We start from the raw sequence: 26,953 nt of genomic DNA on the forward strand, positions 1-26,953 counted from the left end.
CATCAATCCGAGGACTCACTCTTCTTGCCTCTCCTCCAGACAATCCGATTTCCAAACTGTAAAACTCAATTCTTGATTCCTCTTTGGATAGTTTTTATCAAACCATTTCATCACAACATTCTTATCCTTAGAAGACCCCACGTCAATGAAAACTCTACGGGGATAGTGCTCAAGAGAATCCCCTAACAAATCAGGAAGAAAATTCATTTTCCTCAAGTACGCATGTGATTTAGCCAAGGCTCTTCTAGGTGGCTCAAACAAAACATCTTCTAAACCTTTCAATGCCGCTTTCTTAGCCTCCAATGTCAGCTGACAAAGCCTTCGCTTTGCTGAAGAATCCAACAAATGATTGTTTGAACCAAGTTTCCTCATTGCCAAGATGGTTGAACTATATTTCTTAAGATACACAATTCTATAGTCTGACTGCTTTTGATAATAGCTTGAGATGTCATCACCCAATTGCATAGCAATAACACCACCAATCTTCACAACACGATCAACAAACTTGGAATCCAGAGAGCCAGACACGAACACAAAATCAAACCCCTCATCTGGTAAAGAACTTTGTCGTTCCAAATCAGGTTCCACCACCAAATCAATCTCGTTGTCGATCACGAACATGGAACCTCCATCAGCCACGCCTTGGATGGCAGAGTTCAAAATAAGAGCTTTATCGCCTTTTCTGATGAGACCCTCGTCAACAAAATCTTGCCAAAGCAAATTCCAATACTCCAAATCAATAGAACCAGAATTTTGGTGATAATCAATGGTATTAAAAACCGAACCTGAAGGTCCCTTTAGAACGGACCTAACCCAAGGCAATGTGACAATCATCGTTGCTAAAAACAGCGAGCGTGACAAAACAAGCAGGAACCTTAGATCCGGAAGCTTAATAACCAAAAGGGTGTCAGGGTTTAATGAAATTCTATGACTTTGGGGTCGATACCCACCTCCCATTTCCATGTCAAATGACCGGATCTGTATTTGGAACGACGCCAAAAGAGCTTAATTCCGCTAAATTTCGCGAAATTCGGCTAATGGGTGCCTCTGATGGCAAAAGGTCACTGGAAAAAGCCAAGAGATTGGTGAAACGAGAAAAAAAAAGAGACAAAAACCAAAACAGCGGAGACAGGGAGGCTTTTTAGCGAGTGCAAAACCTAGCAGCGGTGTGGTTGCCACCCACAAGAGCAACACGTGTGGTTCGACTTCTGCACCAGAGGAGAAACAATGACCTAAGCCTCTCTATCTCCATGGTTATTCTACTAGTGGAATCCCCTCTTCTCTCCCTCTGTTGGTTTATGTGTGTTTTCTTCTCTCTTTACCAATATCAGATCAGATCAATGCAGGTTCCGAATGACCCAGATATACGTTTTGTTATCATGGGTCCTCCGAAACCCAACCAACCCGAACCAAAATTGAGAGAAGATACTGTCCTGGAGGAACAGGGATGAGGGAGAGAGAACGAAGAGGTGTTTTCCTCTTCTTTGGTTCTGGGTGGGGTGTACAAAGACACAGATGCTTATATATAGGCGAAAAGTAAATTAGAAGTAAAAAGGAATATATGGATTGATGAGTTGTGAGTCATCCGCTCTTTAGACCTTAATTTTTGCTTAATTATTAATGTTGGTTTGCATCTTTGACCGTGGTGTGGAGCACTAGTGCCGTGTTTGTTGTTTGTTTTTTTCCCTCTTTTTAGACAATGTTTGTTTTTCTAGGCATTTGCAACTCTGCCGGGTCTAAAATTTCTCTTTAATTAGATGGATAAATGTATTTGTCATATATTTGTTTCAGACAGATTGACAAAATATGTATAAACACAAATATGATATAGATTTAAGAGAGTTTAAATTTAATAAATATATTTTATATTAAGGTAATGTTTGTGTAGAAAAGTAAAAACATATTTTTATAATGTATTTAATTAAATTACATTTTAATATTTATTTTGTAACAAATAATGTAAGATTGCAATGCTATTATATTACAATCAATGAATATAAAGATACACTCCAAGATAGTATGAGAGAAGTGAGAATATATTTCTTGCAATGTGTCTAATTAAATTACATTACAGTATTTATCTTACAATAAATCACAGCAATATAAAATTACAATGTAATCACGTTATAGTAAGGAGATATAATATAATTACAGTCTAAAACTAATACAATTACATTACATTACATTATATAATGTTATTCAATATATTTTTATCTTTCAACTTTATTACTTTGTTAAAGATATTTTGTAATGTTATAATTAAAATAAAATATATAATATAAGAATTAGAAAATAAAATAAAATATAAAAAATTAAAATTTATATAATATAAGTAAAAAAATTAAAATAAAATATATATAATATAAAAAATTATATTAAACAAATGAAAATAAAATATCTAAGATTATAATAAGAAATGAAAATAAAATATATGACATTAAAAATATATTTAAGAGATGATATTATATAAAACTTAATAATAAAAAATATAAGTATATTAAACTTTCATTTTAATAAATAAAGGTAATTTTAAAAATTAATATTACATTTTTAGCAAAATACTTGTAATGTAACTTTTCTGCATTTGAATCATTATTTTACTTGTATACCCAACACTATAATGTTATTTTCGTTATAATTACATTACTTGTAATCACATTACATTGTAAAGTATCAAACACCACCCAAAATCAATGTAATCATATTGCATTGCACTATGTTATTAAATATATTTTTTATCTTCAATTTTGTTACTTTATTAAATATATTTTGCAATATTATAACTTATTTTTTATATAGATTTTGAGGGGTGTTGCTTTGTTACTCTTAGTAGCCATCTCTATTATATGGGCAATAAAATTTATATTATCTTTTAAAAGAAAAAAATTAAAATAAAATATATAATATGAGAAATTATATTAAGAAATAAAATTTATAAAATTATAATATGAAATGAAAATAAAATATATATAAGAGATAATATTATATAAAAATAAAAAATTAATAATAAAAATATAAAAATATATTAAACTTGCATTTTAATCAATGAGGATAATTTAAAAAAATGATATTACATCCTTACAAAGTATTTATAAACTAAATATTGTAATATTATTTTTTTTATATTTTAATTATTACTTTGCTTATATACCAAATACTGTAATATTATCTTTTTTTGCATTCAGATTGATTGCAATCACATTATCAGTAATTACATTACATTGTAAGATACCAAACATCACTTAATTGTGTCAATACAGTTAATATACAAATAAATCATTTATTAATTGTTAAAACTTGTTTAACCCACCATAAGATTAATTAATCTTATCATCTTTATTCCTATATAACCTATAACCCGTTTATTACATATATATTTAATACAGTTTAACAAATAATTAAAACTCATTTATTGATTCGTATAAATATCAAAATTTATATGATGATTAAAATTTATTAATTTTAAATTTTATTATATTTGATAAATATTAATATTTATATTTTTTATTTCAAATTTAAATAATATAATTATATTTTAATTTAATAATTTTAATTATATTAATCATACAAACAAATTATAAATACTATAAATTTAGAAAAGGTACTATGCGGATATATATGGAGGTCGAAGTGTAACCTTATCAAGGAAATTCTACCTATTGGGGAAGTGATGGGGCGGCTGGGTGAAGGGCTCAACTTCTGATCCAGCAATTACTATGTGGGAAATCCATATAAATTTGTATTAGCCGGTCACTCCACCGAGGATTGACGAACTATTATGCAACAAATTAAACCGGTCAAACCGGTAGCGAGTAACCGGTTTCCCAAGACCTTTTTCCCCCTTTTTAGCTACTGGCTTCGCCAAGATCTATATCGACATTTGTCAGCCAAAGCATAAGCAGATTACGCCACCGACGACACAAAGGAAACCCTGAAAATTCCTTTCACCATCTAAGCTGAAAATGGGAATTGAGAAGCAAGTCCTCAGGCCCGGAACCGGTCCCAAACCCACCGCCGGTCAGACCGTCACCGTTCACTGCACTGGCTATGGTTATTATTTCTCTTTCTCCACTTTTCTTTTTTACTCTTATTTTTCACTCCGGCTGAGCAAAACCCGGTTGCCATTTTTTTTTAATCATTGATATTTTCTTCTTTTATCACCAGGGTTTTTTCTTAAAAGTCCAAATTTGATTAAAAATTTCCTTACTTTTTGTGCTATTAACGCTGTTTTTTGTTTCTATTTTGGTGCAGGGAAAAATGGTAATCTGTCTGAGAAGTTCTGGAGGTGAGTAGTGGTTTCAACCAGAAAGACAAATTGGGTTTTCTTGTACAACTTTATTTCTACCGAATTATTAATTACTTCTCTGTTTGTGTCATTTTAGTACAAAGGATAAAGGACAACAGCCTTTCTCTTTCCAAATTGGCAAGGGTTCTGTTATTAAAGGTAAAGTTTAATTGCTTATTGTTTTGGTCTTTACCTTGCTAAAGTCCATTATAAATATCCCAAAAATTTCTATGCTTTTTTCGTAAGAAGAAAGCATGTTTCTTGTCAAGTGATTAGCCTCTTATTATTATTATTATTATTATTATTATATGTGAATGTGAATTGTATTGGGTTTGAGGTGAGAGGAAAAGTTTGACTTACCAAAATTTCAGTGTTGAATAACTGTTGTTTTCTAGTAGAACTTGTTTTTGTCTATTGTCTACTATAGCACCTCCATCCATTATTGTTTAACCTGATACAAAAGTGAAACTCTTTTTTTTTCCCTCAAGGCTTTAATTGTTCTCTTGGATAATAAGACAATTATGCTTGAGGAAGTACAATGTCATATAGAATATGTTTATCTCTTTAGTTTTGATAGATGCAAGTGCATTATTTTTGTTGAACATTAAACCTATCGACTTTGGGAATTGAGGAAGTTTCATTGTTTTTTGCCCATTTAGGTATTTAGTTGTTAGATGATTGAACATATACTGTTTCTGTTTTCTATGCTTAATACAAAGATAGAATCATGCTGCTTGATTAAGAATGTTAAATTTATGGTAACCATGCACTTTGATACTATAACCTGATGAACTTTAAGCCACTGCACTTTATCGGTGGTGGGATACCCATTTCATCTCAGAAGTGGTCTCAGGTTGAAATGGTGTGAAGGCATATGCTGTCTAAGGGGACAGCACTATAGTATGCTATGTAGTTGAACTCATTATTGATTGAAAAAGGAAAAAAAAAAAAGAAGAAGAAAACTTTTATGTTTTTGAAATTAGATTATGTGCGTTGCTTCTTGTGATGACTTTCATTCATAACCTAGCATATCATTTTTCTTCTTTCTACATTTATATCTGTTCTCCTCCTTATTGTGCAGTACATAATATTTCATCTGGGAGAACTAAATTTTTTTGTTTATAGGATGGGATGAAGGTGTGATGGGAATGCAAGTGGGAGAAGTTGCTCGTCTTCGGGTACTATTTTTATTGAATTCTAAATTCATTTGTCTTGTATTTCTACTGGAATTACATATTTGAAACTTCAAATTTAAATGGTTAGATTGATGCCATGAATGATGAGTCATATCATAAAGGTAGATACCTGTTGTTGCAAAGTTGATGACTCACAAATTTACCGTGGTCTTCTTTTTTTTTTTCTCCTTAAAAGAAAAGAAGTTAGTGCCTGTGTGTGTATGTATGTATTTTGTTACCTCAGCTATGACATCTGAAGTGTTGAAACTGCATTGGCATCGTGGAAGTTTTTCAAAATATGTAAAAAAATCAAGAGTAGTTGAAATTAGAAATATTTGTTCTCATTTCAAATCTCATTTCAAACAAGAGTGTATCATTCACCCTGTTCTTTCAGTTGGTATTTTAGCAACCCTCGAATGTTTGTCACGTGGAGCCTGAGAAGAAAATCATATTAGTTTATCCCGGCATGTCTTCATTATTTGCCATCCTTTTCTTAGGCATTGAAGATGAAAAGTATAAATTGTGCAGCTTCTGATGGGTCTTCTTAATTTTTGCAGTGCTCTCCAGACTATGCTTATGGTGCTGGCGGATTTCCAGCATGGGGAATACAGCCAAACTCAGTTCTTGATTTTGAGATTGAAGTCCTAACCTTGCACTGAGGACGTGGCAGTTGGTAACTGTTGGAAGAATATGTAGGCTGAATAAGTCACATGCCATGAACATATATGGATATTATCGGGTAGCATGTATGATTATTGAGGAATATCTGTATGAGCATCTAATTTATGCATGACAAAGCTATTCACTGGTGACAGATTTTTTAATATTAGTAACCCCACTGGGGTTTCTACCCGCAATAGCTGTTCGTCGTTCACTTTTATCAGCGCAGCCCATATTGCACTTTTGTGCTCGTTCGGCCCAATTAAATTTATATGCAAGAGTGCTGGAATTTTGTACTAGTAACGTTCGCTTCATGAAGTAGAGCGATTAGTATCATCTTGAAATATGAAGGAGTTGCAAAGAAACTTTGGCTTAGATGATGATCTGTGTAATAATTTATTAAAAGCAATGATATAGGGCCTCATGGTTTTCCCTGTCACTCAATGAATTGCAGTAAGTTGCAAGCAGGGAAGTCTCTATGCGCGTAGATGAAGTGGCAACATCCGGCGGTGAAAGAAAAGAAATAATTATGTCGATGTTGTGTTAAATCTGATAAAGAACATACGACTGGCATGGCACTGGTAGAGGTAGACCTGATCGGTTCTACTTCTAACAGTGACAGTTATATAGAATGCAAATTGCCAGCCAGAGTTGATCTCTTCCAACAGGGACATCAATCTAACAATCCCAATTGCAATGCAAGGCTCATTTAGTGTTGCTGGTGCTCCCCCTAGCCCTCTTGATTTGGAAACTGTCAAACTGTGCTGCACTAGGACCATTGAAATTTGAAGGGTCCAATAGCCAATAGGTGACCGGTAAAATGGTGCCTTCCAAGCAGATGGCTTAGCCATTAGTACGTTGATAGCAACAATAAGCACTCCGGTTGTTCATTAGCGGCGAAAGGGGGCGTCAAAGTCAATATCACACGGTTTAATACTTAAATAATGGTCATAAAACTACACCTCCCTGCCCTTTGGCTACAGAGTCGAGGACAGTGAGACGACCGCGTTAACGTTCAATAATTCATACAGGGGTTTCCATCACAATCCCTTTGTTTGTCTTCTTCGCAACTGCCCCTCACCCCCGCATTGCATATAAATTTGCCTGCCCTTCACTTCTTTCAGCCACACCACATTCAACTTGTTCATCTCTCCCAAGCGTCTTTCTTAGCTCTCTCATACTATAAATCTATAATAGCGTCTCTCAGATACAAATTTTTGGTCCCGCAAAAGAGCTGTTAAAAAACAGAAACATGGGTTTGAAAGGTTTTGTCGAAGGAGGCATCGCATCAATCGTAGCCGGCTCTTCCACACATCCTCTTGACCTTATCAAGGTCCGGATGCAACTTCAAGGTGAGTCCCATGTCCCCAATCCCTCAGTACAAGTCTATCGTCCAGCACTCGCCGTGAACTCCGCCGCTGGTAACGTTTCAATCTCCCAAATCGTTTCACAGCCTCGTGTTGGTCCCATTTCTATTGGTGCCCGTATCATCCAATCAGAAGGTGTGGCAGCCCTTTTCTCCGGCGTCTCCGCCACCATACTTCGCCAAACCCTATATTCCACCACTCGTATGGGACTTTACGATATTCTTAAAAATAAATGGACTGACAAGGAAAGCGGGAATTTGCCACTTGCGAGCAAGATAGCGGCTGGCCTTATTGCCGGGGGCGTCGGTGCAGCCGTTGGCAACCCTGCTGATGTAGCAATGGTTCGTATGCAAGCTGATGGACGTCTTCCTATTGACCAGCGACGCAACTACAAGAGCGTAATTGATGCATTAGGACAAATGACGAAACAAGAAGGTGTCGGTAGCCTGTGGCGCGGCTCAGCTCTTACAGTGAACCGTGCCATGATCGTCACCGCTTCACAGCTGGCCACCTACGATCAGATCAAGGAGATGATTCTGGAGAAGGGTGTGATGAGTGATGGGATTGGAACCCACGTGACCGCCAGCTTCGCGGCGGGGTTCGTCGCGTCTGTAGCTTCTAACCCCGTTGACGTGATAAAGACAAGGGTGATGAATATGAAGGTGGCGCCGGGGGCGGTGCCGCCTTACTCGGGTGCTTTGGACTGTGCTTTGAAGACAGTGAGGGCAGAGGGTCCTATGGCCTTGTATAAGGGCTTCATCCCGACAATTTCGAGGCAAGGACCATTCACTGTGGTGCTTTTTGTCACGTTGGAGCAAGTCAGGAAACTCCTCAAAGATTTTTGATGGCGAACGATGAAGAACAAATTTTATATAGTTCTCCAATTTTATCATACAAACCTTCTAAATTTGCAAATCAATATGCATTCTTTTCAATTCTTTGAGGATAAAGCTTTAAAAGGCCAGTGTATCTGCACTGAGTTATGAAATCAAAAATCAATTATATTTATGGGTGACAAGGAACATTTTGAAGCAGGGAATTTTGGGTTTTCATTTATTTTGCCAATATGGGTCTGGGTCTCATAGTTTAAAGGCATCCATAACCATGAGAAAGTGTTAAAGATGGTAAATTTATGGTAGAGTAGGAGAGAGGGTATACCATCCCCAAAATCAATCATATCAGATGGAAAACAGATCCCATCCAAAGATTTGGTTTAAGCAGCCATGCGTCGGCACATCTTCTCACACTTTTCTCCTCTTTCAAGTCTCCATTGCAGAATTTGTATCTCTTATCAGTCTCATAAGATGTAACCATCTTAAGTGGGGTGGGGAAAGCTAATCAAAATTAAGAAACACTGAGACACTGTTGACTGAAGAAGGTTACTACAGGTCCAAGGTTCATCCATATGTGTTTGCCTTGGCATAGGTAATTGGCAATAAAAATATTATTTCACATAGACTGTAAGGATCTTTGAGTCTGGGTTTGTTCACCAACCATTTGTTAGTGATTTTCTTATGCTGATATATGACTATGGGGAAGGGAATTTCTACCTATCAATAAAAGAATTGAATAAATCCAATTTACATGGTCGATAGATAGTCGTAATGTAGTTACACAAAAGTAAAAATCAGCATGAAAAGAGGATGGGTAAACCCACGCATAGATTATCTAGATATAGAATGAATGCCAAGTATATATTTAGCCTTTTTCTTTTGAATAATCAAAAGAATGAATGTATTCAAATTTCAGGCACCGTATTCTCAAATTCTCCATCACTGCCACAATCAGCGCTGGCACTAACAAGCGCACCACCAAAAGCTATATATATGTAGACTTCCATACTCATCTCTTAAATTAATAAAAGTATATCTGCATATTATAGCACAAGAATTGGTACCCAAAAATCCTAATATATCCTTTTTGCTTTTTTCACCCCCTCCACCCAAGCTTTCTGACCACGGCTACTTTTATAAAGCACAGCCATTGAATTGCCAAGTGATTGATTCAATATACTTCCAGCACTGTTCCAATTAAAATAGATATTATTGAAGCCCATTGATGAACTCTTGATTACTTTAATGTTTATTAGTACAAGGGCAAGAGGAATCCCTTACTTCCACCATTCTATCTCAATGAAATTTTGGAGCATTTCCTAGTGCCTTCAAAAGGGCAGACCTTAATAATAGGATGAATAGGTATAGCTTGGGAGTGCAATGTGCTTGTTCCCTCCACTCTAAGCAATAAAGCCAACAAAATGGGTTTTATCATTCATAATTTAATGCTTAAATAATACATAAATTATTAAGTGGTTAAATCTCTTCACTTTGTAAATTGGCTCCTTTTGGAATTATTTGTTTTATAATACCTTTTTATTTTGGGGGTTTGAGGTTTTTATACACGAGGATTATAATTAAATTGGAATTATAGTTGTTGGCGGTATGCACAAGAGCAAGAGAGAGCTTAGCTACTACTTGATTGAATCCTGCACATAATCTCTTCATGGTCCCTCCCAAGTGACACTTTACATTCTTTTGTGGGTCATTACTCATTACTGGTTAGAAGCTGTGAAAAGAAAGCTTTGTTTGCCTTTGAAATTTTGGGTAATCACCTGATTAGATTGCTAATGAGTGGATTAGATTGTTAATGAGTGAATGGCACATGTTTTTGTCTCTGTGATTCATGTTCTTATTATTATCAATACAGTATAAAAATGGTAAATGCTTTGAGTTTTTTGGTGAAGAAAAACATATAAATCATTGACCAGAGTCTTGCAATCCAAAACATCCTTAACCACTTGCAATGCCATTTATCATTAACTCAAACTTTAGCTTTTTAATTTTCTTTTTTTTTTTCAAGAGTCATTGGCTTCTTGGTCATGGTGAGGAGAAATTGTTATTGGGTAGGCATATTATTCAAGTAATGAGAATGGTTTATATAATCATTTCTCGGGTGTGAGGGTGGGATGAAAAAAATTATTTACTTGGTGTTATTAATGCCCTTTCCTAAAATAGTAAGATACGGAAGACAGATATGGTTCAGTAAGTGGGCCTGGCCCAAATAAAGTCTGTTTGTTTCTGGCTGGGTTCAGTCAAAATTTTATTTATCTCCAAAGGAAAAGTTCCGCGGTAACTAAAAAGACTTACAGAGGACTTTGGCCACTAACAAGAGTCAACTACTGTAACTGAAACTGTGAAACAGTAAAAAAACATGTATGGCAATAATTGCAAGAGAGAAAACAAAGAGGGTAAAATGGTCATCCAAATTGTCTATATATTCTCAGCATCTCTTCGCTCGTTAGCCTCTTTAGACACAGATCCTTTGCCTCCGGAGCTTAAACTGTTGTCTTCGTTTTCTCGTAGTTTTTAAGATTCTGTCTTCAGCATAACTCTTTGGTCCCTTGGATCCCACCATAGCAAGGCTGGTCCTTTTTCTGTAAGTTTGTTATATTAAAGTCTCCTTCTTTTTTTCATTTTTGCATGTTCTTTTATGTTTTCTATTCACCTATAGCTTCGTGGGCATGTCATGTCCGCTGCTTCTTTTGTAAGCAAAAAAGGTTTATATTTCATATTTTTCTTCTGGGTTTTAAGTGTTTTATCCTCCCATGGAGGTTTATCTGACCTTTTTTTTTAAGTTGTTGAGAATATTTTGGAGAAAAAGCTTCTTTGGGTTTTATCTAATCAATGTTTTGGGGTGCTTGATTTTACCATCTTTTGTGTACTCTTTTTTTTTGTTTTTGTTTTCAAGCTCCTACTGTTATGTTTTTGTTTTCTGTTGCTTCTGCTTGATGATTACAGCTTATACTTTTATCTTTATCCTCTTTTTCATTGTTGAGACCATTTCCAAAGTTAAGAGAAAAATAGTGAGTTTCAGTTTGGTTTTAAAACTTTTATCATTTTCATTATTAGCCTTCTTTTGGGGCGTTTCTATTTGTTCTGTCCTTGTTGATTTTATAGGCTCTGTTTAGTTGCTGAGAAAGCATAGGGCAAGAAAAAGAAGTGAACTTTTGATTTTCATTTTACACAAATTTTGATATATGGGCTCAGTTTAAACAACAAACTCTGTTTAACATTGGAAATGTTTAAGTTTTGATTTCTCCTTTTTTAAAAACCTCAAACATTACTATAAAATTTTACTTCCATTTATTTACATTTAATTCTAGAATTAAGTGATGCTTGGTGCATATATTCAGTTGAGGGATATAAAAAAAAAAAAAAGTCTCTCATGATTGTAATGCTCGTATAAGAAATGGTGGGAGAGAAATGAAATTGGAACTTGTATGTAACAACCTTTTCTGTTCTACGAAAGAAATGTATCAAGCATACTCCATATGATTGTTTTATTTTATGTTAGCATCGTTGACCAGTCTAAGGTGTAAATTTTGTCCTTTATTTTTCGGCAATATCTCATCAAACAAGTGGATTTTTTCGTTTTGACTTCCTTATTCGTAGTTTATGTTTTTTAAATTGTTGTGGTCATGCTTCTGTTCTTATGAGACCTTTCTTTTGCAGAGAATATTGAGTTGGGTACAATATAAGAACAGCAGCTTTGGATAATTTGGTGAAACATTAGAAGGGAGACAGGATGCCTTGGTTGAGTGTCTTGGTTGATGTGTTTCGCAAAGTTGTGCGCTTGAATTTATACTGCAGAGTTATTTTGTAAAGTTTACATCTCTCACTTTACCTTAATTTTTTTATCGGCTTGCTGTTCTTTGCTCAACCATCCATGGGATCTACCCACTTTTTTATGTTTTTCCGTGATCAATATAGGATTAGTTAGAATAAATACTACTCATAATTCAAGCTTCTTCTGCTGGTTTCTTGGTTTCATACCATTTCTTAAGTACAAGTTAGATCAGTTCTTGGTCTTGTGCCTGGGTGGATTCTGTTTGCTTTATTATTTGGGAATTTGTTTCTGTTCACATCCTCAATTGATAGTAATCCAAGGCAAGAAAGTAGTTATGGTGTGCCAAGCAGCAAGTCAAACGAGATTTCGAGCATTAAAATATGAAAACGGGATTGCTGGAAAACCAACAATTGTAGTTAGAGTAATTGCATGCTTTCAACCAATGGAGGATTGCCAGGTTAGTTGAATTTTAGTTTCATTTAATTCTTTCTCTGACTAACTTTGCCCCAATTAAGTGTTAATCAATTTATAAGCATTTGTTTAAATTGATATCCTGTTAATTTTTTCTGTTTTCAGGCTGAGTACTTTCGTCATTTGCTTAAACCTGTCACGTAGATCGATTTCATATTTGTGTTATATCGTCTAGTGGGGATTTTTAGTTTTTCTTTTCAAACTTTTGTTTGTCAAAGAAGCGTTAAAGAATTGAGAATACAAGATTGGGCATTGTTCATATCCAGGTATGTTATCATCCCTTGTTTGCTGCCAGTTTATTGGTTCATTTCCTGGAAAAAAATATTATTTCTCATTTGTCATCTGCAGGTGGTTCTTCTAGTTGGATGGTCCAGACCAACAATTCTTGGTTTTTCCCACAGCATTCTACTTCGCAACTGCCCAAATTAAGTTGCATGAGCACATCATTAGAGCCCAGGCAACCAGAATGTTTGCCTGCATGTATAAATCCCTGTACTCACATGTTTTCTGTGAGTAGTTCAATGCCAGGGTCTCTAGTTCCTGGTATAAATCCTGGCATTCATGCAGTTCCTGCAACTATGGCAATTCCAAGGTCTGCAGATATTTCCACTTTGAAAACAGAACAAAAGTATCATTCTGGTCAGTTGCTTCAGCAGTTATACCCCTGTTTCCCAACATCATTGCCCTCTCTAGGTTCGTATCTCAAAGATCAGCAATTGATGATTGCTAAAGGGTACAGTGGCAGGGCTACAGCTAATGTGGTGTCTGGCTCCTTGCAGAAAGGACTGGTAATTTTTGATCAGTCAGGGAGTCAGACAAGGTTGATATATGGTTCTGTTCCCCCTACGTCTCAATATGCAACCACTGCTGTTACAGAACTGGCTTCTTGTCTTGATTTGCGTGAAGGGCAAGCAGTTAAAATGGGTCCTTTTACTCCGACACCACCGACTCTACAGGAGGAATTTGATGAGAACCATTTGAGCGTTGAAGAGAGTGAGATGCATGAAGATACTGAAGAACTCAATGCGTTACTTTACTCTGATGACGAGGATGATGATTATCATGATGGTGATGATGACGAAGTAACGAGCACTGATCACTCTTCTTTTCCAATTAAACGAAACTACCAGAATGAAGACCAAGTTGGTGATGTAATGGAGGAAGTTGCTAGCTCTGATGGTCCAAACAAAAGGCAAAAACTGATGAATGGTGGGCATAAGCAATCATCAATGGTGGATACTGCTTGTTCAGTGAAATTGGAAGGCTCTCACGAGTATGATAGTGATGCAGAATCAAGCTACGCCATTGGACATAATCAAAGAGAGGAAATTGATTCCAGTTTACGTAGTAAACAGTCAAAGAAGGATAAGATTCGCTTCACATTAAAAATTCTGGAGAGCATAATACCTGGTGCCAAGGGAAAGAACCCATTGTTGGTCCTTGATGAATCTATAGAGCACTTGAAGTCTTTAAAGCTCGAAGCCAAGAGTTTCGGATTGAGGCACTACTGACTCGCACTTTCTCCTTTGTAGTAAGTTGTTGGCTAAATGGTGGAAAGTAAGGATGAGAAAGAAGTAATTCTTGGCTTAAATGATTGATGAATTTGAAATCACTACACTCGCTTTTGCTCTGTGGGGTCCTCCGTTTGTCGTCTTTCACTTTCTCAAGGAGCTGTACAGTGTATATAATGGGACAATAAAGGAAGTGATGTAAGTAACGGGATGCTATTAGCTCTTTTGCTTAAAGGAGGTGAAGGGAAAAACGGGGTTTTGTTTGTTGACCAGAAATGATTATCTTTTTGCTTTTAGATGGGATTTATTAGAAGGAAAATAAAAATAACAAAAAGGTCACCACGGCTTTGAACGCATGGGGAGGCTGCTAGTGGTGGTCTGTGCTGTAAAACGAGGACCCCCCTTTCCGGAAGTGTTGAGAGACCCCCCCTCCCCTCCCATGGACTTAGTGCATGCGCGTTAGGTAACTCGGGTCCCACTATCCACCCTGTTCCTTTTCGTCACTTGATCTTATGCTTTGTCCTCTCTCATTACCTTGGAAACACATCATGTTGATATTAATCCCCATAAAGTGTGAAGACAAGTTTCCTGGGCTGGGATATACATGCATGGAGAGCAGACTCTGTCTCGTTTGGGGTCCATCTTTGATCAAATCATATGGGAAAAGTTTGGCTTGTTTTCACGTGAGTGCTTGAGAAGCTTGGTAGCATTGTACAGCATATATACGGTGTGATGTGTGACCATAGTCCTTGTTGTGAACTTTTTGGCTTTGTTTCTGGTGTTGCAGGGTGTTTTGTTTGTATAAGTTGGAAGATGTGTGTGCTGATAATTGGAGCATGAACGATTGAGCTTTGGCTCCAACTATGAATTTGTTGTACTATCACTTTCAATGGTACGTGTGAATGTAAAAGGATGTGTTGTGTTTTCGTTGGTATTTGAAAAATGAAAATGACAACGAAAAAATATGCAAGGTATGACCCTTTAAAACATGTGCATAAAACATCATGTTCAAAGCTTGCTTTGTCCAAAGTCGTTTCTTAGCAAGCTAATCAAGGTATCCATTCTCATGTACAGTAGTAGGTTTCTTAATTCGGCCATGAAAGCGAGCAAAGGATATTCATGTTTTGGTATACAATGACAATGAAGACATTAATGATGGCCGCTACATAATAATTGTGAATGTTAATTATCTCGTGCGGACTTACTTCTGCATGCTTTCTTTTTTTTGTTTGTTTTGGGTTTTCCTTCTCTTTGTCCATCATGAGGAAGGTGGCAGATGATAATGAGGATGGTGACTAGTGACCAGTTTTGGTGTAAATATGGGCTGGAGAGTCAAGTAGTAGGAGAAAAAGCAAGAGAGGAGCAGAAGGTTCCATCCAGCGTTCCAGGGAGGCAATTGAAAGACAAAAACAGCTTAGCTAAGCTAAGGAGTCACTCAACAAATGGAATGTAATTTTTTTTTTCTTTCTAAATCCTCATCTTTAAGTTGTAAAGTGGATCAGATTTTAGATCTGTCTTCTCTTTGGGCCTGAAAGATTAAGTCTTTTGTACCAATTCAAGGGATTAATTTACAACAAATACTACCCCTTGTTAACCATATCCCATATATACATTTAGGTGCTCAATGGGGAAGATAATTAAATTATTATGGAGAGGTCAATAAATGGAAGACAACATTAATTAGTTTTGAAATTTTAAAAGAAATTTATTACATTTATATGTTTAAAATATTTCAACTTAATTAATACGAGATTTTTAGTGAGATAAAAAGAAAATTCCCATGTATATAAACTTTGCCTGTGAGCTATACCATTCATTTCTAATGGATGTTGTGAGTGTGGCATGAAAGTGTATAGTAAAATAGAAATGATTATTTTAATTTTACTTGTCATTATTATTATTGTTTAATGAAGCCAAAAAATTCAATGATATGACATTGTGGTGGTGTAGCAAGAGATAAAAGCAAAGCTAAACTGCAGGATGATTTCAAAATGTAAACCCAAAAATCACTCCCCAGTTGATGAGATGGAAGTAACTTTGCAGCAGACACTGGCAGTGGCACCCTTTCTTGTATGAAGAGTAGACTTTTGAGGGATTTGGTGCATGCATCTCTTTTATGAGTGCCTACACTGTAGGCTACATAGTTCTTGTCTCCCACCTCTTGAGAACTTCAACATGCCCACTTCCGCAACCATACAAGGGTTGTAAAATCTCCACATAAATGTTCAAATTTTAATTAAAAAAAAAGGTTTTATTTATTTATATTTTTTGCAATTAAACAGTCATCATAACTTGGGTGCCCCATATATACAAGGCATGCATTGGGACATTCCAACATGAAAACACTAAACAAGATCACACAAGTTTGTATTCAAGGGAAAGTAAGAATAGTACTTATATATTTTAATTTGGGTAAGTGAAGTGAGATCACCTTATTGAATTTTTTTTTATAATTAAAGGAAAAGAGATTCAAATTTTATCTTTTAAACAGGAGATCATGTATTAATTAATAAATTAAATATCATACATCAATTAATAAATCAAATATTCATATACTCTTGTTGAGTTATAGACAAACACATTCAATTTTAATAAATTGTAGATCTAGAATGTATTTTTTTATATTAACACTAATAAATTATTTATGAAAATTTAATAAATAAATGATGAGATTGATAAATAATAACTTTTAAATATCAATTAAAATTAAATGTAGATAAAAAAGAAAAAGGCAAAACACGTGTTTTTTACATATGTCCTTTCATCGATGGATTATTTCAATTGCCAATGAGGCTTTCCTTAAATGGTAAATAAGAGGCCCTAAAGCCTTTAGGTTCTAAGTTCAACTCTCTTTAAGTGTAAGTTTGATCTAATTTTATGTTGGATTGTATTAAGATATATATGCTAGTTTGTTAATTAATTGGTTTGTTAAATGTTTAGTTACTTCATTTTAATTTCTTATACTGATAGTTATGTATAATAAACATGTTAAGAATGATTTAATCATGAATGTAATTTCTACTCGTATATATGACTTGATAAAAAGAAAAACAATAATTGCTTTATATATAGTCTCCTTTAATACAGCTATATTCCTACAACAAACAGTCAAGTTTCTATAAAATTAAAAATCCTATGTATTACAATGCATTTATCGATATTTGGTGAATAAGAAAATAGATAAATAATAGTCGATTGTTTTAATAATGAATCATCAATTAAAGATAAAATAAAAGTCAATCATCAAACAAACCAACAAATTATTGATGCTCTATTTTATAATTACACCATAAAATTTTTAATTTTCATGCTAATTTTTTCCTTTTTAAAATAGTTAGTTTAACACATATTACTCACTGAAGAATATTCCCAAGCTTTTTATACTACTTCATAAAGCATAACAACACTAAAGATTTAATTGGTTTTTGACTAATATGAAAAATAGATCAACAAACTTTTAGTGTAGAGCTAATTCATCACCTACTAAAATGTTAGAAACTCATGAAATTATAATTATGCCATTAGGAGGCTCTAATACTCAAAAGATATTGGGATATGTAGGCACCTAGAGAAACTAGGCCTCGAGTCCACATGCCTTAAGATATGGCTGCAGTCCATAATAGACAATTTTTTTAATATTTATTTATTTGGAAAGAAATTTGAATCTAAATTTTTTTGTAGAGACATGCATACGTCTATTATTGAACAAAATACTTAAAGTACTGTAATATATTAAATATTTGTTAAGATTAACAATGTTTTCACGATTAATAAGAAAATGTGGAAAATAAATAATCAATTTAGTTAGTGTTTTACTTTAATTAGGAATTCGATATTAATATAGACATAGATAGATACTAAGTTAATATTTTAATTAAAGATACATAAATTATTAAGCATGTATAAGTCGTAGTGAAGTTAAACATTTGGAATTGGTATGTCTAATTTTATAAAGAGTATCGATTTGTTGTTTTGTTCTTGTCCTCTAGCAGCTGGTCGTTGTCGTTCTTGTTGTCATATCTATTCATGTTTGCATGTGTACATGACCAGAAGGGGTGAAAGAAAGATTTTATTGTGATTCCATTGTTGGAGGGTTGTTTTTTCCTGATTTTTTGGTGAATATTGCGAGTTAGAATCAACTTAGAAGATCCTCATGAAATGTTGATGGTGGATAAAGATGAGTTTCTTGTTTCAGGGTTCCACCACTAGGACTTGCAAGTAATTCTCAGAACTGAAGAACATGAAACAAAAATGGTTTAGAAGAGTGAAGTTTAAGCAAACCAAAAAAGAAAGGCAAGGGAGACCCAGGCGTACATATATTTTGCATCATATGTCCATTTATGAAGCTTTAAGTTCCATGGCAGCTAGTTTCTCACAAGGTTATTTTATCTTAGCAGAACAATTTATGGTAAAAATTTAAAATCTCTGTATGCCCTGGTCTAGTTGGGGTTCTAGGACAAGAGTGAAGGACACTGCCTAGAGTAACTTGGTCCCTGCCTTCTAAGCACATCGATCTTATGCACTTCTTAACCTTGTAAGAATGGTGTTAATGATGCATAATTGAAGAATCCATCATGTCTGGTTTCTAACCAGTAGCATATGTAGCAGACCCTTGCCTCACATGTTCCTCCTTATTTTTTATCAATATTCTGTGAAAGTAACCAAATATTAGATGAGAGATATAAGGGATTGATTCATGCCATTTCAGCAGAAGGACGCAGTGAAACGATTCTGAAATTTGGGAATGTTATCCTACAAAAATCAGGTCCATTAGAATTCTATATTCTGGGTGATTGTTATTCATCAGGGATGTTTGAGATCATATGTACCAGTAAGGTGGGATGGGAACAAGGTTGGGAGAAAGTAATTGTTGTAATCTACTTCATGAATTACCAGAAGAAGAAGGCTTAAAAACATTGGGGACTTGCTTCACATGCTAAGCTGGTCAAACTACTACTACTATGAAGCTATCTAGACGAGTCATCTTCAGTACCTAGTTATGAAGAATATATATAGTTGATATATAGAAATGGTGGGTTTTACCTAAATCCATGATTTGTTACTATATATGTGAAATTTGTCCATTTAATAACAAAGCAATACCTCAAGTGAGTCCCAAGTAAAAAGAGTCCGTGCCAAGTAATTATCTTTCATAAACAGTCCTGGCCGGTGGATTTAACCTTTTCCTCAGCATATTGCATCACTTCATACTCATCTAATCTAAATGGGGAATGTCATGTCGTGCCTACTTTATCTCACTGCTTTTGTCATAATCACTTTCGCTCGTGCTTGCCTTTGAACAATCTTATACTGCAGGTTCTGAGACTCCTAACTATTTAGCATTTTCCCCTTCTTTTCCATTCCATGTTTACCTAATTCCGAGCACATCTCGAGGCATGGCAATATTTTTTGGAGGTCCTGTCAGTCTTAAAAGCGATGAGTTAACATTTGATGATGGGGTTTGAAGTTTAGGACGATCATTGAATGATGATATTACCAAGGCAAAATGACAGAATTCATAAAAATTTAGGTATATATGTGCTTTTCAAATGTTCGTCTTGGTGGGACTTGTGTTTGCCCCCTAACCAGCCACATGCATTGGCAGTTCTTTTGTTTCGGCCTGATTTCTATCTAATCACCTGTGTCTCTCCATGTGATATATCTGCTTTTGGTCTAACTTACACAGCCAGCACCGAATCCTGATCTCTGCGTCACAAAATTATTGGTAGTTGATTGTCTATATGTTTGATCTCGTTCGTGATTTTCTCTGTTTGATTTGGCACTGCCTTGTATCTGACAAGGTAGAACAAATATGTTATGTATGTGCATTTTCTTAATTAGGGCAATTGACACTATTTTCCTTGGCAAACCAAATGGACTAAATTGAGAATTACAGACGAATTATCACACAGAATCAAAGAATTCTGCAAAAGAGATCACCACATAGAAAAAAAAATGTGAATGACAAATTTACTTTTGTTTCATGGTAGGTTTTTTTTTAAAAAAAAACTTTTTCAAGGTAATTACTGTAAACAAGAACACTGCACTTCCTCAAAAATTTTAGACAAGAGAGTGAGAAGAATTTGAAGGAAAGAAAAAGAAAAGAGAAAAAGGCAGCAGCATAGGATGCAAACGTAGGGGTAAGGCATCCCTTTGTTTCATCAATTCTAGGGCATTCTTCTTCTTTTTGTTTTTTTGGTTTGTGTTTCAGTTTTCCTCGAACCCTTTTACCTTTTACGAAATTGAATTTCTCCATCTTCTAGGTGCCTTTCTAGTTTGTTCTGCCGTGGTTGAGATTTGAGGTCCGATGTCCTGGTTTTCCGTGGTTGTCATCTTAGTGAGTTTGCTAAGTTTCTTCCATCCACTGGTCCATGCGGATGTCTGTTTCTGCTTTGACATCTTATCAAAGTGCCGTTGCAAGTTCTCCATGTCGTTTTGGAGCTCAAGGTACTTAGTCTTCACGCTCTCAAGCTCGAATTTGAGTGTGTTAATATCCTTCTTAGCAGCAACCCATCCTTCTTGGAATGATTGTGGCGTCCCTTCTAGTAATGTCTTACGGTTTGGGATCAAGGGCTGGTACTGAGTTTCTGCAGGATCTTTGAGGGTGGTGTTGGCCAATGCATTGCTTATCTTCACTTGTTCCGAGAAGAGCACCTGCACCACAACTCGCAGTGGGAGCCTTTCATTTTGAGCAGCATGCATGCAGGCATCAATGGACAGCTTTTGGCAGTCCATGACACGGCAGAGTCGCTTCCTTTCATGCTCAGAGAGTGTTGGATGGGCCTGTGAATTTGTTAACCAGAGATGAGAATTCCAAAGAAGAGGAATATTAATCAGGTTGAGACTATGGAAAATCAATCCTAAAAATGGTTGGATAAAACTCCAAAAGCATCGCTCAAATACAGTATGGAAATTTTCAAACACAAAAAGGGGAGCAAGTTGAATGTCTTATCCTTTTTCTGAAGTCACCCAAAAATGGGATCATTAATTGGACATGTTTTCTTCATATCACACATCAATTCACCTGGAAATAGCACTCCATCAGTGCTATCAATTGATGAACTACTGTAGAAATTTAACATCAACAGTGACAGTGCTACAACCGCCTCAAGCAATCATTTGTTCTCAATGATACCGCTATGCTAACAGTTTATCACTGTTGACTTCGTCTTTCCAATTTGCATTATGGATTAATACGCGCACATATAAAAGGGTATGCATCCTTGACTTAATATGTTGGCAGACGACAATTTCTCATGTGCAAATAATATTGACTAACATATCAAGTCTAGCAATGAGCAGCTAAAAATCATAAGGGTTTGTTTTTTTGTTCTGCCTAAGATAATCGAGAATAATTTAGGCTGTGCCTCGATTTTTCTGTTTAAAAGGGGAAAAGGAGATTACCTTAAGATAGGAATCAATTGCTCGATAAAGTCCATCATCACAGGTCCTTGCAGACTCAGGCAAAGCTTCTGCCAATACCTGAAACTTTGTCAGAGACAGGTTTCTATCTCTGGAAACTTCTGTAAGATAACTATCGACTAGCCTGGCTACTCTCATCTTGGCATTTGGATTATTTCCCCTTTGTGCTCCTTCGTACATGTGTTTGTCAGTAAAGGACTGTCTACTTGGACTCGAACTTTCTGTCTGCTCTTGAACAATGAAATGCTCCAAGAGTCTCTGAACAAGGTCCACATCATACAAAGTCTCACTTTTGTTGTAAGAGGGAATGAGAAGATCAGCCAGTGTAGCCTGTTCAAACTGCATTCCCACCCGCTTCTCCAATTCAGTTACCAAGGCAGGTGCCACTTTCAACATGTTTGCCATCCTCAAAAGCCGAAGAAGAAAACTGCACGAGACGCTATCTTTCTGCGGTGGAATTATGCTAATGAGACTTTCAATAATCATCCGTTGATCTTTGGACTGAATGGATGGAGTGTCATCTTTAGTTCCTGCTACAATCATATGCAGTCCACCTTTCCAGCTACTGCTGCCACTGCTATTACTATTGCTGCTGATGCTCATATCATCTCCTTGCCCTTGACCATCTTTTATCAAACCCGGAAGCCATTTGGCTGCATAATGCATTATTGAAGCTCCAATCAATTCAAATCTCATTCCTTTGACCTTGATTGCGGTAATAACCCTTACAAAATGATCAATCCTGAGGATTGAAACATCTTCAAACCACCAATCAGGAGGAACAGGCTGGTTTCTGCTGGGGCTTGAATCTTTCAAATCATTCCATTTGGGGCTAGAAACTTTAGTGGGTCTCCCAGTATATGCCCATTTGATTCCTTTTGGATTGGCACAAGCCTTCCAAGCTATTGACTCACTGCATCTTCGCACAATTTGAAGGTTTTCTGCCCATGGTGAGAGCTTTTCACAACTTTTCAGTACAAGTATGGAGTCTCTCCAGGAGGATAGGACCACATAGCTGAGAAATGCTTCAGTTTTGAATATAAGATTGCCCTCTTCCAAGTCCTCTGTCATCTCAAGGTACTCCGCAGCACATCTCAGACCAGAGATATTCCCTGCTGTTAAGTCTACTGCAATACCATAGCAGAATTTTGCTGCTAGCTCAAACGCCTCAGGTCCTCCAGGAAGATCTTCCAAAGCAATTTTGTTCAGGTCTAGGTCGGGTGACTCATATATAAGCCTATTCATCTTTCCACTTCGGGAAAGCAGGGGATACTTCCCCAAGTTGAGAAACACAGTAAGTCATATGTATTCAAACGAATAGTACTTTTAGTAACTGAAATTTGAATGTAGAAGGTTTTGAGGAATGTAAATATTTTCAAACATCTAAGCAGGGCAACAGCTACCTTGTGCAAATGAAAATTGACATCTCCAACTTGAACTTGAAGGTCACTGGGAATGTCAGTAGCAACGTACCTGCACAGAGGACAAAATATTTCAGAAGCTAACTATGCTCCAAGTTCTTGTTCTGAAACAAATTAAGATATATCCAATAGGATAAGGATATATAATTTTTTTGTTTTATTTTATAACATCGTCTAGAAGCTATTGCACATGCAACCCACAAAACAAATCAACCAAATATATCAAAAGATCACATGATCTAAAACACAATTCACTTCCATGAACATACCAGGACTTGCCCCTCAGCTCGAACCCATCAGTCTTGACGCCATGTTTACCGGAACTAAGGACTCCATTCGCGTAGTCCCTCCCTCTAACGGATTCATTCTCTGATTCCCACATGCTGAGGCGAAGAGAAAGTCGAACAGGGTTTCTTTCTCAGGGAAAAGTAGCCGTTACAGCAGGGAGAGAAGGAGAAGAGGGAAAACAAAGCAGAGCAAGAGCCGAACAACTAAGTTGTGATACAACAAAGAAGGAGCTGATATGAGAAAGAAAAGGAAGAATCCCACATGGGATGCTTGGAATTATCTTGAATTGTCGGCTTTCTCACGGATTATCAAGGCTTCTTACAGGCTGTGAAGTAATGGGCAGTATAGTATCTTACTGTTTTTGGATCATTTCGGTTTTGCATATCTCTCCCCTTTTTTTGTCCTTGGAAATATTTAGATACTTTCTCTATGCATAAAAGGATTAGGAGATTCAGTCTCTTTTCTACTGTTTTCCATTGTTAACGTTTCGCATCTCTCCTCCTTTTATTTTTTTTATTTTTAAATTTCTTTTCTTTTTATATATTACATTTCCGACAAAAACATTCTTCTGTATGACGGATGGAATGGAGCTAAGTTTACGTCGCAGGTGTTCGAAGATAACCTGCAATTACCAAATTGCCACTGAATAAATACACTCACATAGTTAATTATTGACAGTAATTTTAAATAAAAAGACAATATATCCTTTGTTAATATTTAGTTTTCTATTTCTTTTTGTTCTTTTTCTCTCTTCTTTTATTTTTTTCAACTACAAATCTGTGAGATTTAGTTAATTGTGAGATTTAATTAGTTTCAAAATTATATTTAATTACTATTAAATTAAATTTTAATTAATTTATATTCTAATTTAATTTACATTTATCTATAATTCAATTATATATTAACTTTGGAATGAATGTATTAAATTATTTTTAGTTCAAATAAATTAATTACCATTAATTTGGAAAAAAATGGTTTAACGATAAAGAAATGCATCAAAACAAAAAAAAAATGAAAAATGAAGACAAAAGAGAGAAAAAAAGAAAAATAAACAAAATGAGAATATTTTTAAACTAATAGGCGAAACTTTATTTTTAATAAAATTTCATAATCATAACGTATGAGTCTTGAAAAAAAAAGTGAGTTTTGAAATTCAATTATTCGACCACAAATGAGTTAGGGTTAATCTTTTCTATTTTGATGCGATTGACCAATTTATTAAAAGGAATAAGTCCTAATCTATGAAACAAGTATAAATCACAACACCCATTAAATTATAATTAATTAATTATGAGTCATCTTTTAGACTAATTAAATATGGTTTGTTCAATATTCAATTTTATTTCCTTGATCAATATTTTATTTTATTTTTTATTCTCTTTGTTAATTTATTTTATTTTATTTTTTCTTTGAAACAAATAAAAATTCTTTAGTATTGAAAATTTTTCAAAATCTCCAACTCTTACGATATAATTTTGAAAAATTTACACATTTAGAAATTTCCAAGAAACCATCTCTTATAGTATTCTTAAGATTTTATCATCAAAGAATTTTTATTTAATGGCGTTCTATATTCTTATCAATTTATTTATTTTATTTAATTACTTCTTTTATTAATATTTATGTAAATCCTCTCAAATTCTCAAGAAGTCATCTCTAATAACATTCTTGAGAAATTATCATCAAAGAATATTTGTTTAATAGCGGTTTTATATTTTTATCAATTTATTTACTTTATTTAATTATTTTTTTATTAATATTTATGTAAATCCTTTCAAATTTTCAAGAAATCATCTCTTATAGCATTTTTGAGATTTTATTCATCTAAGAATTTTTATTTAATTGGGTTTTATATATTTTTATCAATTTATTTACTTTATTTAATTATTTTTTTATTAATATTTATGTAAATCCTCTCAAATTCTCAAGATGCCATCTCTTATAGCATTCTTGAGATGTTATCATCGAAAAATTCTTATAAATTTTGTTTAAAATTTTTTATGACTCAAACACATGAGTATTATGATTCTATTCTCTTTTCCTTTTTTCCTTTTTTTTTAACTTTCTTAATGTAGAAATATATGCATAAATTAAATTAATAAATAAAAATACTATCTAAATAAAAAATTGGTTTAGAATAAGATAACTAAAAAGAATAATGATAATGAAGAAATAGGACCAATTAAGAATTCATTTATAATTAAATTACTTTATATATATATAAAAATAAAGAAAATTAAAATTAAAATAACTAAAAAGAAAAAATCTCAAAAAATCCAAAAATCCTTTTTTATTAGTTTTTATTGTCTTTTCCTGTGTTTTATTCCTTCTCCCTTACTTCTTGATGAATGGTTTTTTTACCCATTGTTGTTGTGTTTGTTTTAAATTTCTTTTATTGAATTTTCATTGGATTTAACTTGCTTTTTAATATTCCATAGATGGATTAAGATGAGGACTAAGATGAACATAGGACTCTTTTCTAATATTATTTTTTTTTTCTTTTTTTTCATTTTTTTTTCAAATTTCTTATTTTCTCCGTAATTGGCAAGACAAAAAATGAAGTGCCTACAGATGAAAATTATTTTCCTTAATTAGATTATATATAATTTAATATATTTAAATGCATATTAAATTATAATTTAACCTAGTTAAAATAAATTTGATTTAAATTAAAAATGATTCTAAAAATAATTAAATAGTTCAACCATCTTTATAAATAATTGAAATTCATAATTTTGTAACTAAAAACAAAAACTCTTGGACAAAAAAAAGGATAAAAAGAGGAAGCAAATATATATATATATATATATATATATTGAAATTTAGAAATAAATAACGAAGGGATATGCTTGTCTTTTCATTTTAAAATTAACAAAATAATTAACACAATTATTTTTCAAAGGGTAAATGTTTTCCAACCAGATCTCAAATAGATAAAAATGTATTTTTCCACCTAATTAAGGTAAATGTATTTTCAATTAAATCTTCAAGGTTCTTTGTATTTTAACCCAATTCTTACGTACCAAAGAAAAGAAACATTAGGCAATTCTTTAGATTATGTTTTTCCTTAGTTATTAAGTGGTAGACATTGGCATCTAACCAAATGACAGTCCATATTTATTCATTTAGTTTTGTAGATTGATCCAAGAATATTGGAAAAATCAAAGGAAATATAATATTTTCCAAATATCTTATCCCAATGACTTCGAGTTGACCAGAGCATATTAGCTAGTCATCAATGGAAACAATAGGATGAACTTTCTCTAAATTTTTAATTGTATCATCACTTAAATTAGCTGACCAAATCTTAAAGCATGGTAATAAATACAGGGAGGCTACATTTGGGACCCTATTTTTTTTCTTTTTTTCTTTTAAAAAAACTTTGTACTAGTCTTTCAACAATAAATGGTAGAGATTTACCATTCCAGAAAGTTCAGCATACATGGACCCCGTGGCAGTGGGCACGAAGTGTCTGTCCCCTCAATTGGGAGATTAAAATTCAATTCACTGTGGCCTGACTGGTGGTCCATTCGATGAATGGGATATGATTATTTTCCTGCTGCAAAACTTTATATATATTACGGAATTTACTGTGAGAAATGATAAGCATGTCCACCACCATGCATCTGGAATGGCTCGCTGGATTTATGAGAAGTTCCCCTTTACACAAGGCTGGTGGTTTGTTTGTGCCCCACCTCAGTCAATCGCAGTCCAAAAAGTGTTGAACTTT

The 26,953-nt window shown here is 34.3% G+C and overlaps 4 protein-coding genes and 1 pseudogene across 5 annotated transcripts; 3 read left to right on the forward strand and 2 right to left on the reverse strand.

The window, feature by feature from the left end:
- Window positions 1-15: 15 nt before the first annotated feature.
- LOC149527746 (uncharacterized) lies at window positions 16-963 on the reverse strand. Its single transcript, XM_089783518.1, has one exon. It carries the CDS (start codon window positions 961-963, stop codon window positions 16-18), a length of 948 nt encoding a protein of 315 aa, XP_089639644.1.
- Window positions 964-3,701: 2,738 nt separating this feature from the next.
- On the forward strand, window positions 3,702-6,286 carry FKBP12 (FK506-binding protein 12). Its single transcript, XM_021426378.2, has 5 exons — window positions 3,702-4,050; window positions 4,252-4,285; window positions 4,383-4,444; window positions 5,411-5,463; window positions 6,018-6,286. Exons 1-5 carry the CDS (start codon window positions 3,963-3,965, stop codon window positions 6,117-6,119), a joined length of 339 nt encoding a protein of 112 aa, XP_021282053.1. The 5' UTR covers window positions 3,702-3,962; the 3' UTR covers window positions 6,120-6,286.
- Window positions 6,287-7,251: 965 nt separating this feature from the next.
- Window positions 7,252-8,509, forward strand: LOC110415442 (mitochondrial uncoupling protein 5 pseudogene; annotated as a pseudogene).
- Window positions 8,510-10,784: 2,275 nt separating this feature from the next.
- SAC51 (transcription factor SAC51) lies at window positions 10,785-15,018 on the forward strand. Its single transcript, XM_021437386.2, has 4 exons — window positions 10,785-10,919; window positions 11,996-12,567; window positions 12,687-12,847; window positions 12,930-15,018. Exon 4 carries the CDS (start codon window positions 12,947-12,949, stop codon window positions 14,090-14,092), a length of 1,146 nt encoding a protein of 381 aa, XP_021293061.1. The 5' UTR covers window positions 10,785-10,919; window positions 11,996-12,567; window positions 12,687-12,847; window positions 12,930-12,946; the 3' UTR covers window positions 14,093-15,018.
- Window positions 15,019-20,038: 5,020 nt separating this feature from the next.
- Window positions 20,039-23,608, reverse strand: NPH3 (Phototropic-responsive NPH3 family protein). Of its 2 annotated transcripts, none has more exons than XM_021421912.2 (4): window positions 23,205-23,608; window positions 22,918-22,987; window positions 21,497-22,786; window positions 20,039-20,875 (listed from the first exon to the last, which is right to left on the reverse strand). In XM_021421912.2, exons 1-4 carry the CDS (start codon window positions 23,315-23,317, stop codon window positions 20,327-20,329), a joined length of 2,022 nt encoding a protein of 673 aa, XP_021277587.1. In that variant the 5' UTR covers window positions 23,318-23,608; the 3' UTR covers window positions 20,039-20,326. The 2 variants fall into 2 exon arrangements, with proteins under 2 accessions (XP_021277587.1, XP_021277596.1); XM_021421921.2 differs by having other exon boundaries at window positions 21,497-22,766; window positions 23,205-23,343.
- Between the last annotated feature and the right edge of the window lie 3,345 nt (window positions 23,609-26,953).

The sequence above is a fragment of the Theobroma umbraticum genome, unplaced genomic scaffold, assembly GCF_002168275.2.
Source record: "Theobroma umbraticum cultivar Fairchild unplaced genomic scaffold, ASM216827v3 scaffold_30.0, whole genome shotgun sequence".
NCBI classification, from domain to species: Eukaryota; Viridiplantae; Streptophyta; class Magnoliopsida; order Malvales; family Malvaceae; genus Theobroma; species Theobroma umbraticum.

What these genes read in the sequence shown, in the direction of transcription:
- SAC51 (XM_021437386.2), top strand. Translation starts at nt 12,947, where the DNA reads ATGGTCCAGACCAACAATTCTTGGTTTTTCCCACAGCATTCTACTTCG.
- FKBP12 (XM_021426378.2), top strand. Translation starts at nt 3,963, where the DNA reads ATGGGAATTGAGAAGCAAGTCCTCAGGCCCGGAACCGGTCCCAAACCC. An exon ending in CTGTCTGAGAAGTTCTGGAG is followed by an intron (nt 4,286 to 4,382) that starts GTGAGTAGTGGT and finishes GTGTCATTTTAG; the next exon opens with TACAAAGGATAAAGGACAAC. An exon ending in GAGAAGTTGCTCGTCTTCGG is followed by an intron (nt 5,464 to 6,017) that starts GTACTATTTTTA and finishes TAATTTTTGCAG; the next exon opens with TGCTCTCCAGACTATGCTTA.
- LOC149527746 (XM_089783518.1), bottom strand. Translation starts at nt 963, where the DNA reads ATGGAAATGGGAGGTGGGTATCGACCCCAAAGTCATAGAATTTCATTA.
- NPH3 (XM_021421912.2), bottom strand. Translation starts at nt 23,317, where the DNA reads ATGTGGGAATCAGAGAATGAATCCGTTAGAGGGAGGGACTACGCGAAT. An exon ending in TCAATTTTCATTTGCACAAG is followed by an intron (nt 22,787 to 22,917) that starts GTAGCTGTTGCC and finishes AACTTGGGGAAG; the next exon opens with TATCCCCTGCTTTCCCGAAG. An exon ending in CAATTGATTCCTATCTTAAG is followed by an intron (nt 20,876 to 21,496) that starts GTAATCTCCTTT and finishes ACAAATTCACAG; the next exon opens with GCCCATCCAACACTCTCTGA.